Source organism: Leptosomus discolor, chromosome 17, assembly GCF_034619465.1.
Source record: "Leptosomus discolor isolate bLepDis1 chromosome 17, bLepDis1.hap2, whole genome shotgun sequence".
NCBI lineage: Eukaryota > Metazoa > Chordata > Aves > Leptosomiformes > Leptosomidae > Leptosomus > Leptosomus discolor.
Window position 1 is genome coordinate 1358262 of NC_141407.1, and position 13445 is coordinate 1371706.

Here is a 13445-nt window from a genome sequence, read left to right on the forward strand (position 1 = left end):
TCGGAGCGGGCAGCGGCGGAGGGCACGGCGCGGGTCAGGGCAGTGAGGTACGGGCGGGGCAGCGGCCCCCACCCCCCCGAGCGGGCCCGGGTCTCCCGGGGGAGGGGCGGGCCGCGGCCGAAGCACTGGCGAGGCGAGGCGGGCGCTGAGGGCCCTGGAGCGCCCAGGCCAAGGCCTTGCGCCCGGCGGGAGGTGGGGGCCGCCGCTGCCGGGGGAGCCCTGGGGCGGTCTGCGGCGTGAGCCCCCGGCGTGGCTTTGGGCTCCTGAGGGACAGGCTCGCTGCTCCGCTCCCCTGCTTGCGAGGCCGTTGGCAGCTCGGGCGGACGGGCCTGGCAGCGAAGGCTTTGCCCGGTGACGCCGTACACTGCTCGTTGGGAGCTGAAGAGCACCGTGAGGTCCTGGAACAGCTCTCGGAGACATAGTGGAGCTCACGGGGGCTTGCTGAGGGCGAAACGGGGCCTTCCTCAAGGCACTGGCGTTCCGTCCCTGTCTTTCCTACGTGACAGCGAGGAAACAAGTCTGAAAATCTGCAAAGCCTTCGGCACCGCGCTGGGGCAGGCTCTGAAACGTGCGGGACTGCTTTCCAGTCCAGTTGGGCCATAGAGTTGTGTGCAAGCAGTAAATCCATGTGGGTTTTTGTGCTTTCTTTTCTAGATGCCTGTGACTGTGGGCCCATATGGGCAATCGCAGCCCAGCTGCTTTGACAGAGTAAAGATGGGTTTCATGATGGGCTTTGCAGTGGGCATGGCAGCAGGAGCGCTGTTCGGCACGTTTTCCTGCCTCAGGTATGCCGAGGAGATGGGTGCTGTGGACAGGTCAGGCACAGCGCTAGCCAGAGAGCGGTGCTCCCGCTCTGGGATTGGGAAGGGAGGTGCGGGTCTGGTCGTGGGTCACCCGTAGGTGAAGCTTTGTCGGTGGCTCTGAATGAGCTGCCAGCCCCGGCCCCAGGCAGGGAAGCCTGGCGGTGGCTGGGCGTCACCCCGGGTCAGCTGCACACGAGGCGTTGGCTGTTCCCAGACCTTTTCCTGCCGGTTGGAAGGGAGGTTGCATTGGGAAGCTGAGGCTGTGGGAGCTCAGCTCCAGGAGGAACTGGATGAATTGTCTGTGCAGGCACACGTGCAGCCCTCTCCTCGCCCTAAAGCTTCCTGAGGCACTGTAAGCACTCTGCCAGCTGCATCGTGGTTGCTTGGGGTGTCACATCCCCCTGCACAGAGGCGATTACTGTACTGACCCCACGTCTTCACTGCAAGAGCGCAGGCAGAGCTGTGGGCAGCGCTGGCACAATCCCACTGTGGATCAGAGAGGGGCAGTATTGTACCTTCCCCCAGTGTTCCCTGGCACAGAAGCAAACGGCCTGCTGCTCCAGGTTGGCTCCTGCGCTGCTCGCTGACTGGTTTTGGCACACATTGCCCATCAGAAGGAATGGCTGAAATAAGCTCTTCCATATTTTGTAGAACTCTTTCTGTTTGAGGTATTTTGATCTGTGATTAAATATGGATGATGATTTGGTAGTGAGCCTAAGAGGAGGAAAAGGCATAAAGTCTAATCTGATGGAGTTTAAAAAGTTTTCTGATCTCTCTCAGCCTGGAGAGTGTTTGTAAGTGGTACAACGCTAGCAGGAAATACAGATTTAGGTATTTAGAAGCAGCAGTGACAGTGGTTCTGTCATACTTGAATGATATAGCTATGTTACTTCTGTTGCACCATTTTTTTGAGGAAAAAAATCTCCATGTTTTAAAAATCAAGTGCATGGAATTCCTTCGACGCTACAGTCACTGCACTGCTTAAAAGCCAAATATCACAAGAGCTTCCTGAGGAGGAATGATTCTTTTTGTTTTGGTCTGACCTCAGTTAAATGGGAACTGGAGAACAGAAATGCCTCTGGACACTTCTAGGCCTTTCAGGTTTCTCTCATTAAACATATGGTGTCAGGGGTAAATAGGAAGTTAGTTCACAACGTGGTTTTAAGTTGGTGGTATTAAAAATACTGCTGCCGCAGCCAGGCAGTATGGCAATACAACAGCTCAGATCCTTTTTATTCTCTGGCAAGTCAAATACTTGGACAGCACAATTTGCTTGGTTTTCCCCAAATTAAGGGTATTTGGGGCAGTAGCAGGTGCAGCTGCTCCTCCTTGTGGCATGGCAGGAGGGTGCAGTGTCAGCTGGTACCGCTGCAGGACAAAATACACGTGGGGCAGTGGTGAGGGTCACTCAAGTGCCCCAAAGAGAACAGCCCTGTTTTTTTTTTTTTGCAGTAGCAGACTTAGGGCACTGGAGCCAGTCTCCTTGCATGGCAGGAGCTACCATTTTAAATTTAGACTGAAGAGAAGTTTGATTTGGGCATTCAGGCAACCATTAGCTGGTTGTATTAGATGTTCTCTGCTGCATGTCTGTTCCCTGACGGGCTTCAGCTTTTATATAATGCCTGTGCTTTTCTTTGTCTCAGGATCGGCATGAGAGGACGAGAGCTGATGGGTGGCGTTGGCAAAACGATGATGCAAAGTGGCGGGACCTTTGGGACATTCATGGCTATTGGTATGGGAATCCGCTGCTAACCTGGAGCTTGAGTTTTATGCCGGAGTGCTCCCGCCCAGCCATTCCTCCTCTGTACCATAATAAAACATTTAGATACCTGAAGTGAGAGCTCTTCGTGAAATAGCGAAGCACCATCCTCCTTGCTCTGCTGATTGTACTGCTTTTTACCAAGTTTCTACTTTCCTCCTCTCTCTTAGTCCTACAACAATGAGAATTAATAATCCTTTGTACTACATTAAAGTTCCTGTGTCACAGGTTTAAGTACAGCGCGCACGTTTCTCCCTCTGGTACATGGGCAGCTCACGTTCCCCGGGTGCCGGGTGCAGTCGCCTCACTGTGTTCCCACGTCTAGGACAGTTACTCCGTGGCTAGTTCAGACCAACTGTCAAACTTCTCTCCTCTTGCAAAAATAGGTGGGTTGAAGGTGGCCCTGTTTCCGAGTTCCAGGTAATACGGGGCAAACACCCTCCCAGGGAGCGAGGGACCCCAGAAGGACTGGGGCAAGTCCTGCAGCTGAGGGCCAGCTACAGCAGCTCAGGCACTTTCTTGCAGCCAGGCTGGCAAGCTGGGGGTGCAGGAAGCCATCGGGGAACAGCACAGGGACAGGTACAGCCGTACCGTTAGAGCTGCAAATCCTCACGTTGCTGGAATGGAAAACGGCTCCCGTTAGGTGGCAGCTTGAGGTACTTTGTGACAAGTCAGGAGGGTGACCAACACCAGAGGCGGAAGACATAATCTCTGTGTCAGGCCTTGGGCAGAGCCGTCCCTAAAGCTCTCCCTCACGCCTGGCTGCGCTGCAAGTTACTGCCAGACCCACGCAGAGCAGCTCAGCTTGACTGTGCCACCTTGCGCCACTCCGAAGGGCGCAGACATGCAGGCTGCGCTGCTGCAGGAGGGGCCCTGCTGCACAGCTGGAGGACAGCAGCAGTGGTTGCAGTTGCCCCCAGCCTGAGGAACCTGCAAGGGTTTTTCCATTCCCTCGGGAAGGGAAGCAGGCTTCACCCGTGGGAGCCGCACTCCCAGGAACAGTCATCTCCCAGTTGTCCCCAAGGAGTCTGCAGGGTGCTCAACGCTTCCCAGAAGAACAGGGGATTCCTCCCCACCCCTCACTAGCCCCTGTGGTACTGCCTGCAGCTGAACCATGAAACGTTTAGTTGCTATCTCCTGGTATTTGCCTTTTGAAATAAGGCTTCTCTTTGTTCCTCCCTTACTTCTGGTTAAGAATGGAGAACACATTAGCAGCAGCACAACCTGAACCAGCACCTGCACATCCTTTACCCAGTACAAGCGCTTTTTAAGGGAGAAATAGAAACCTGCCCCTAAAAGCCTGCTGTCACACAGCTCAGGAACCTCTGGGAAACCGTGCCAATGACAAGTTGAGCACCACAGTTGCACTCGAGCTGGCAACTGAAAAACCTAAGTTCAAGCAAAACCTGAGAGCAGCTTTGCTGGGCTGTTGAGCTGCATCACGTACCCCAAAGCCCCCTCCTGTAGTCTGTTCCTGGCTCCCCCCCCACTTGCCTGTGCACTACCCGCAGCCACCCCGTCCCCTTTCCTCCCCCGGCTCCCTCCTGCACTGCTGAGGACAGGCTCCTGCCATCCTGCAGCTCCGCCACAGCCGCCTCCACCCCGAGCAGCCCAAGAGCAGGTCACCACCACCTGCCTCAGGGCACGGGGCAGCAGCTGGAATTTCACCCACTGCTCTCTGTGCCTCTGTCAAACAGCTTTTGTGATCCAGGGGTTACACGTGATGGGCACCAGGAGGGCAAGGCCCTGGCCAGGCTGCCGGACTAAAAGCCAACAGGAATTACTCCTACAGCCCCATGATTCACAACCATTTGTGGAAGATGGGGCGGAGGGAAGTCACCTCTGGATGAATCTCCAGCAGGCCTGAGACAGGGCAAGAGCCCCCCGCTGCCCAGGCAGCAAGAAAACCCCCCAGCCCTTACAACCACCGCTGAGTCCACGAGGGTTCAACACAGCAGGGACCAGCTCCTGCCTGTCTCCCAGAGCAGCCGTATTCTGACCATCGGCCACTGCACAGCGTCTGTCACTCCCCTCTGGTCTCAGCACACACCCCTTCAGTCACACTAGGAGAGCAGAGAAATAATGCTTCATGAAGGCCTTTTTAAAGAGAATTTTATTTGAGTGGTTCTTACAAAGATTGTTGCAATATGAAAGTCTTTGATAGAAATATCAAGCTGTCTTGTCAAACACACTGAAGTAACCCAAAAATATATTTCAGAGCTCACAGAGCTTAAAAAGAGCAAAGATTATATGCAACCAGAACAAAACATGTTTCTGTATTTCCTACCAATTTTCAGACTTGTCTGAAACCCTTCAACTGCCACACTGCATACATAGAAACTTATCTGGAAATGCAGAGATCGTTTTGTTTGGAAACGTAAGACACACCTCACACAGTATTTACAAAGAAACTTTTACACATACATTAATCAAAAGTTACCATCAAGAAATAAAACCCTTCAATCCTCCTATTCTTATCAATTTTTCAGCACAAAGCACGCTGAGTGGCTGTCCAGAGACAGCTTTCAGTAGCCTTTTGAATTCTCCATTTATACGAAACACTAAATACGTCCCTTCATAAAGTCTATCTCCGATATTAACCTTTAGCAGATCACCTACATTTAGTGAAATGTAAAATGTAATCGCTGCATTAAAAGAAAGGCTTGTGAAACATTAAAAATGTCATTATGTCCCATCTGCCTTTTACAGAGAACTTGTTTCCTATGAGCTACTTCTCAGTTCCTACTGATCACCTTAGTAAATGTACAAGAATTACAAGGCAGAACAAGAAGTCAACAGCTTTGTATACAGTGGAAATGCTAGTTAGGGAGAATGAACACACTGCATTTCTGCTTACTTCATTTTATTTTTAAAGATAGCAGGAAGTGTACACAAAATGACATTAAATCCTTTCCTTTAGTTTTATCTAAATAAAAGATAACTCAATCTTCCTCCAAAAAATAACTATGTACAAAACTGACTAAATCCATCCTCATCGTCGAACGGGAACCAGTAGTTGGGTTGCAGTCATGGAATCTGGGAAAAGGCTATGGTACGTTGGAAGAGGTACATACGCTGCTGTAATCATTTTACCTGCTCAGAAGATTAAAACAAGTGAGATCAGTCTTTGGTCATTTCTGTAATTAATGAGTAAACGCAGGTCTCTACCTGAAGTGCACTCACCTGCAAACCACCTCCCATGCAACGCGTTGACAGCTGCGATGGCAGCAGCGATGGAAGGACATTTGACATACACGTTGCCCTGCAATACAGAAGCGTTACAGCCCGTGAGAAGCGGGAGAACGTCCCACGTTGTCCAGTCAAGGCACCTCCTTGGCATGGTTGGGACCGAGGCAAACCTGCCTTGCTGCGTTCCTACTGGTGTCAACCGACAATGCGGGACAAGCATGGCAAAACAGAGTGCTGGGCAGTTTTTTACTGACATGTATCACCATGCTGGAACAGTTATCTCCGCACAAAACTCTTCCAGATAGGATTGTGCATAACAGACCAAATGTGAAACTGATCTGAAATCAACAACGGGGATTGCTTACTTGCTCATGGTAACCCTTCAAAGAGACTCTCTAATGGCTCCTGGTTACAAATCTCATGGGAAACAGAAAAGCACAAGGAGTCTGGCTGCCTCTACCGCAGCCCGGCCATCAAGTTCCGTAAGTTGCCAACACTAACCCCAAATGCTTAACTAGGTCTGCAAGCTCACGGTGCAGGTTTCAAAGGGATTAAGCGCTCCCCCTTCCCCAGGGCAGGAAGGATGTCCAGCACTTCAAGGAAGACTGGTACTGTCAAGAGTCTCCTACAGGAAGTTCAGCATCTGTCCTCACTCATTCAAGGCCTGGGACAAAGGGAAAACACCCCATCACAGCAGGGCAGACGAGCCCAAGATGATACCTGGGGTGAATGGTGGGCCAATCTTTTAACTTTGCCAGAGACACCTGACATTTTCTATCCACTAATTAAGCAGTAAAGCAGCCTAATCCCCAGTACTGCAACATCCACCTTCAACAACTGCCAGACCTACAGACGTCCCCAGTACTGTGCATGCAGTTTGCTGGCTGCCTGCTTAAAAACAGACTGCTACCAGTAATTCTTGAACCAGATCAGGTTCTAGCCATAACAGATTTTACAGGGTAAGAATATATTAAGAAACAGAATCCAGCCTTCCCTTTAGCAGCTTTTGCCAGCGTGCACTAACTCTTCCCACTGGGATCTAGCATTCCTTCTCGGGTGCAGCTCGAGATCACAGGCTGCTGTTTAGTAAGGCACTAAGCAATTAACACACACACAGTTCTGTTCTCAGCCTCTACGGCAGACACATCCAGGCTGCTTAAGCCTTGAAGTGATGCACAGCACCATAAAGCTTCCGTTTTCCTTAACACCCCACCGTGGAGGCTGGCGCGGTACATGAGACTGCATGTTCAGCCGGGACCACCACCTTGTCACCCACAGATCGCCCCTTCGTGCCTGACCACCAACAGCCCTTCGCCCAGCCAGTCTGGCTAGCTGGGAAAGAGCCCTGAAGAGAGGGGAGACGAAAACACTTGGGAGATAACGTGACCAGAATCTAAGCCTGCAAAACAGAACAGCATAGTGGAAACTAACGTTCAGATCCAGTATTTTTAAGGATCAGTGGGTATTTTGCACTGCAGTGACCCAGATACTACTGTGACAGAATGGGTTTTAGGTAACAAACAGCTAACTCATGGTAGCTGTAGTTTTTTCTTTTAAATCCACTTTCTAACGTGAACCAGTTTTGCAGCTCTATGTGTTCAGAACCCACGTGAGTATGTTGAGGGCTGTTGTGTTTCGGGGTGCTGGCTTTTTTGGAGTTTGTTTGCTGGGGTTTTTTGTTGGTTTTCTCCCATCTGTCAAAGGACACTTTGTTTTCTAAGATAGTAACAGACTAATATACCATGGGAAAGGTTTCTACCTCCCATCAGCCTAGTAGTCCAACACAGTGATCTTGATTAAAAAACGCTAGAAAAGATTGTCTTGTTTTACATACTAGACTGCAGCTCATCCCTAACATCTCAGCAATCCACATGGAAGGGTTTCAAAGGACAGGAGTCTTCTGTAGAAGCATCACAATAAATAACACATTTGTGAGCACCGAGAGCATTGCCAGGGCAGGACAATCCCATTTAAGCAATACTGACAGTGACAGCCTGGCACAACGGAACGGCACACAGTAAGACACTTCCAGGGTCTGAGGGTTAGACATTAATCTATGAGAGCATTCGAAAACTGTACTTCAGTCTGGGTTGTGAATTCTATAGAAAAAGGGTTCAAGGAGGCCAAATCTCTGCAGACCTTCCATAGTTTCTGTTGTAAAAGCTGAAATACAGGAGAGGAGATAACCAGTCTGCTGATTGAGTAAACAAAGCGAACACAGAAGAAAAATGTATTCGCCTTTTTAAGATGCAGGCTAGGAGTCCCTCCAGCAGGCACTGACCTGTAACCAGGCCTGCATCAGCAGCCCTGTCTCTCCTCCTCCCTGTTGGAGCCACATGCACTCCTACTGCCCGCTGCACGGCTGTCAGCATCACTAGTGAACACAAGTGTTGCCAAGCACAGGATTAGGCACACCTTTAACTACACACCTGACAAGATAAGGGGTAATGACTTCACACTGAAAGAGGACAGATTTAGTACATTTTAGGAAGAAATTCTTGGCTGTGAGGGTGGTGAGACACTGGCACAGGCTGCCCAGAGCAGCTGTGGCTGCCCCCTCCCTGGCAGTGCTCAAGGCCAGGCTGGATGGGGCTGGGAGCAACCTGGTCTGGTGGGAGGTGTCCCTGCCCAGGGCAGGGGCGTTACACTAGATGGTCTTTAAGGACCCTTCCAACCCAAACCACTCCCATGACTCTGTGATACCAAATCTGCTGCAGCACGGTTTCCTTTGTACTAAAGCCTGTATTCCCCAGGAACAGAGGAAACTGGAAGTCCCTGGCTTTCGTAAAATGCACAGCTTGAGAGAAAACCCAAATGCCAGAATTAAGGAGGTCACTACTCTTCAGCCTGTATTTCCACAGTAACTTCAGCTGTGTCAATCTGTAAGAGCAGACTGCAGCACCAGAAAACTGCTTTCGTACCTGCATTCAAGTTACAGTGACTCGGAACAGGAGGGAACCACCTACATTCTGCAAAAACCGCAAAGCAACTTAAAGAAATTTAGATTCAGTTTAGGGAAAAAAAAATAATTTGTAATGGTCCCTCTATACACTACAAAGCAACAAAACTCCTAAAACCTGCGCAGTGTCCCCTTGGAACCAGGCATACCTGAGCAGAGTTTTTGTCTACATAGATGTGGATAACTCCTCCGTGTTTGTTACATTCCTCAATCACATCATCTTTAATTTCTGTATCCCAGCCAGCTTCTTCTTCACTGTAGGGAGTGGAGGAAGAACAGGACAGAGATGGTACGTTATCACTCACGCAAAATGCACCCCGAAACCCCAAAACACCCCTCTGCAACATTCTAGGTCCTTTCTCAGATGTCAAAGTCATGAACAGATGCTAAACAGAAGCCAACAATGGTGAATCACTTACGTTTGAGGATTAAACATGTTGGAAAGCTGGAAGCACTGTGTTGCAAGTGGTTGTACAGAGGCAGCTGCAGCCAGAACTGTTGTAACGGAAAAAAACAGTAACAAATTTAAGAACCCGCTATGCACGGCTCCAATTTAAATTAGTAGTTATTCTTTAAAGCCCCAACATTCAGCAATAATAGCAACAGTTCTAACTAAACAGGAAATTGAAGGCAGAAAAGCAAAACTTGCAACTAGACACTATCTACAATACATTTTAAATGGATTGATACAGAAAGTAGCACAGATGAACTACAGCTGAAGACGAAAAGCAAAAAGGTAACCTGCACATTAATTTTGGTACATTTTCAATTTAAACATTTAACTGCTGATACGTTCATCTTCACATGCATCTAAAAATTCTGACCCAGCTGTATGCCAGCAGCACCTTTGGGTTTTTTTTTATTCCTCATGGAAGCCAAGCAGCAGCTCAGGATGGAGGGGCACCACCCCTCTGCCTTCACAGGAAGTGACAGACGGCTTTGAGAAGTCTCAAAGTGTTTAAGTGCATTGAATTATCCTTCAAAAAACTGTATCTGTACTTTTGTTCCTTGGAAATGCATAAGGTTATGAAATACCTGATAACTAAAACTATAAAAATTTTAACTGTAGAATAAATCTATACCCTTTCCCCACACTATGAAATTATTACCTGTCATTTATCATTGCTCACCACCACAGTGCATCTCACGACAGACAAGCACTGGCCTACAGGCTGTAAGCTTCTGTTAATCTAGCTGAAATAATGGGCCCCACCTCTCTACATATGCAGCCATCAAGGGTTGTGCAGTCAGGCTAACACGGTGACAAACTAATCCAGGGACAGTAACCCCCAACTCCCGAGTGCCAAACAACCCCTCTAGTCCCTGCCTCTAAGGCAGGAAAACACCCCACACCCAACCACACTTAAACCCACAAACAAAGAGAAACCCACACATTATCTAGGACTAACGTAAGGCTGGACAACGTTACCAATACTGAGGAAACGCTACAGAGGAAGGCAAAGTGTTTAACGTATGTTAAATTGTTATTTTCAAGTCAATAAGCAATACAAAATATGACTCCAACAGACAATTAATACAATATAATTTCTCAGACTGTTGGCAAACTCTACACCAAAAGCATTTCGCTTACAGACATCTACAACAAAACTTCGTGGCGATAAGTTATACCAAATGTTAGTTTACCTTCATTCTGCTGAGACAGTCTTGTTTGCAAATCTGAAGAAAAAGACACAGAAGTTAATTAGTACGCTTGCTGTCATGGCCATATCGTTACCTGCCAGCCAGGTTGTTCAGTTTGTATTCTTGCGCTTAAGAGCTTGTTCAAGTACCTCAAAACCCACTCTCACTGCTCCTCTCTAGCTGTGAGTAGTTCTGCTAATTCCAGTTTCTCAGCTGGAAGATTCTGTACTTGACAGAGACTCCATGACCACAAGGTAAGCATATTCCAAACACAAAGAGGAACTTGAAAGGAAAGCTATGATCATGTCCTTTAATTCAGCGTATCACTTCCACCTTGCCTCTGCCCTGCTTGAACTCTTTGTAAGACGTATTTTGTTCCATGAGAAAATAATTACAGCAATTCTTACAGGCATGAGAAGTTTCGCATCTTTAGTAACAGAAAGCATTTCAGAAGTTATCCAAAGTGATGTTCTGAAAGCAGTTACCTCATTTAATTTCAAATAGAGTAAGGTGATGTTTCACCTGTTATCTTTTCATATAAATGTAAAAATGACAAGTTACTTTGGTATTTTTCGAATTCAAAAGATTTTAAAATGTTCAGAACATTTAACTTGCCAATACAACACTATTTACCTGTTCAATAACACATAGCTTTCCCCATTTGAAGTAATGACACTGACAAATGCACACTTTCTCACCACTTCCAAGTACATGACTCCAATACTTGACATCTTTAAACCAAGAGAGAACTTCAGAATGCAAGAACTGTAAGCATAAGCCTATTCACTTATGTTCCAATTTAATTCACACAAACACAAGGAGTTAGAAGACAGACTTCAACTGTCACCTTAACTCACTTGTTTAGGAAGCAGTGAAGTGATGGACCCCAAGTACGCTTCCAAGCTCACTTGGAAATACCTCAAGGCATCAGGTATCGACACACTTTCTCCCTTTCTAACAAGCCCTCCTCCACACCAGGGGACCAATAGGAGTGAGTGGTTTTGCTGTATTAGGCAGTGAGAGCCCCACAGACAAGTCTTCCTCAAGCACCTTCCCAAGTGACTTCCACAGAAGCACACACGCTGGGAACCATACTGAAAAACAGGGGATGGAAGGAGCAAGCGCTTGAAGGCTGCACTGGAACAAGAACTGGCCACGTTCAGCAGGTTTTCCAGCTGGACCTGAATGCAAAGTCCTCAGCTCCATAGAGTGAGAAATACCATAATGGGGACGACTGCCTTAGCCTGTACTCTCTGCAGAAACTGCATGGATTTAGCCAATCTATAACCAATTACCTAATGAATTACTTTCCAAACTTTTCTGTAAACAAGTTTTGTAAAAAATAATAAAACCCCAAATCTCCTGAGTCACTCTAGTTAAATGAGGACAGAGATTTCTCCCTCTTTGATTCTGACACAACTGCACGTATGCACCATGGAGAGCTGAAGTCACCAAATATGGGTCAGCCTGGGGCTCTACAACCCGATGCTCCAGGCCACCCACACCACATGTGGCAAACCTACACAGATCTCCAGTTCAAATTCTGTGTAGGGCTGAGAGCCAAATCTGTTCCAAACACAGGAAGATCAGCTAACAGTATCCTGTGGCAACAAGTTTCACAGGTTATTTATCTACAACCTCTGAAACATAACCTCCTGTCCACCAAATCTTTCATCAATTAACTGAATTTTCTTGTTGCTCATGATTGAAGGATGGTCCTCTCTTCTCACTTTTAAACCCACTCAGAATTTAGAAATTCTTTGTCATTCTTCACTGTCAACTCTTTATTTTTCTCTACATGCAGTTTTAAATACTATGTGGAAACTAAAATTAATACATCTGTCAAGTTACGAACCAGGTAACTTTTTCAGCATGTTCTGTATATATAATCTGGAAGGGTAACAAGTTTACCATGACTAAGTACATGCTTAGTACAGAGAAAGCAGCAATACAGAAATATCTATCAAAGCATTTTGTGTCTTAAACCAAAATGAAGTTGTGTATTTTGAAACATAACTAGCTTTAAATAACAAGCGCCTGCCAAGTATTCCCCAGTTTAAGTAATGACTTGCAACAGAACGGCAGATCAAAGAGAGGTCCTGGATGATAACACCTATTCATCCCTCTATTGCAGCACATGTTTTCAATCTTTTGCAAACAGATAGTTCCCTCCCAACAGTAAGTAATGTTTTGTCCCACAAAGCAGCAGAATGAATGTTCTATAGCCTCATGGTTATTTTAAGTTTCATATTTTCAGACAGAATTTACTAGAGAACAGAAAATACACAGCCACAACTGTTTAGCTTAAAAATTCTTTTTCCTGATGGAATTTTCTCCATGGGATTAATGTCCAAGTTCTCATGTTTCCTGTAGAACTAATTCTTTAGTTTCCCTATTTTAGCTTGATTCAACCCATCTTGAACATAAGTGACCTGAGTTGTTCACAAACGTGGACATTCTATCTCAGATACTCAAGTGTGCTACCTCCAGGAACACAGCTGCCCTTATAAAAATGTATCACACTGATAGTTCATATTCACTCACTGATACACTGGAGTACTTTCCTCCTCCTTGGCCATCTTCCATTGCTAAGTTCCCAGGCTATAGAACTAGAATTTGTTTCAATCCTGAACAGATGCACAATGTGTAACGCCCCAAGAATCCCTTATTGACAGCACCTCTGTATCTACTCACCTCACTCCTACTCTTGTTGACCATCACTATTTATGTAAATAAGATTAGCCCAACACCTGAACTTCAGCTTCAACAACTACCTCTAAACTTCCCAGCTTTCACTTGAAAAAAATAATTCCTCTTTCTTTGAGCCAGCTTTTTTTTTTTTTTTTTAAACACATCTTATAGTTCCTGTACTACTCAATTCTCTAGTGTAACAACTTCCAAATGACACAAGTCAAGAGGGAAGAGTTCTACCACTGCTCCTCTGTCTAGGAAAGTCAGTTTATCAATGACTGTTAGCCTTTAAATGCAGTTTCTCTGAAAGTATGCTACACTTTAATAATATTCTCCAGTTTACCCATCTTTAGTATGACTTTTGAAGGAGCGAAGTCAAGGCTGGCCAGATCACGTTCTTCGT

At 46.9% G+C, this 13445-nt stretch overlaps 2 protein-coding genes across 6 annotated transcripts in view; one reads left to right on the plus strand and one right to left on the minus strand.

Annotated features, from left to right (window-relative positions):
- The first annotated feature begins 5 nt into the window (after positions 1-5).
- Positions 6-2801, plus strand: ROMO1 (reactive oxygen species modulator 1). Its single transcript, XM_086474829.1, has 3 exons — positions 6-47; positions 655-785; positions 2447-2801. Exons 2-3 carry the CDS (start codon positions 655-657, stop codon positions 2553-2555), a joined length of 240 nt encoding a protein of 79 aa, XP_086330955.1. The 5' UTR covers positions 6-47; the 3' UTR covers positions 2556-2801.
- A 1856-nt stretch (positions 2802-4657) lies between these two features.
- The window catches only part of RBM39 (RNA binding motif protein 39), a 32282-nt gene continuing 23494 nt past the window's right edge, over positions 4658-13445 (minus strand). For 3 of the 5 annotated variants that reach the window (XM_086474812.1, XM_086474811.1, XM_086474810.1), the window contains 5 exons: positions 10355-10387; positions 9130-9205; positions 8860-8965; positions 5746-5824; positions 4658-5655 (listed from right to left, as the gene is read on the minus strand). In XM_086474812.1, coding sequence (XP_086330938.1) covers positions 5555-5655; positions 5746-5824; positions 8860-8965; positions 9130-9205; positions 10355-10387 — 395 coding nt within the window. In that variant the 3' untranslated portion in view covers positions 4658-5554. The other 2 variants (XM_086474815.1, XM_086474814.1) reach the window with 2 other exon arrangements.

Excerpts from the sequence above, each read along its gene's own strand:
- ROMO1 (XM_086474829.1), top strand. The coding sequence starts at position 655 with ATGCCTGTGACTGTGGGCCCATATGGGCAATCGCAGCCCAGCTGCTTT. Across the intron at positions 786-2,446 it reads GGCACGTTTTCCTGCCTCAG|GATCGGCATGAGAGGACGAG; the intron begins GTATGCCGAGGA and ends TCTTTGTCTCAG.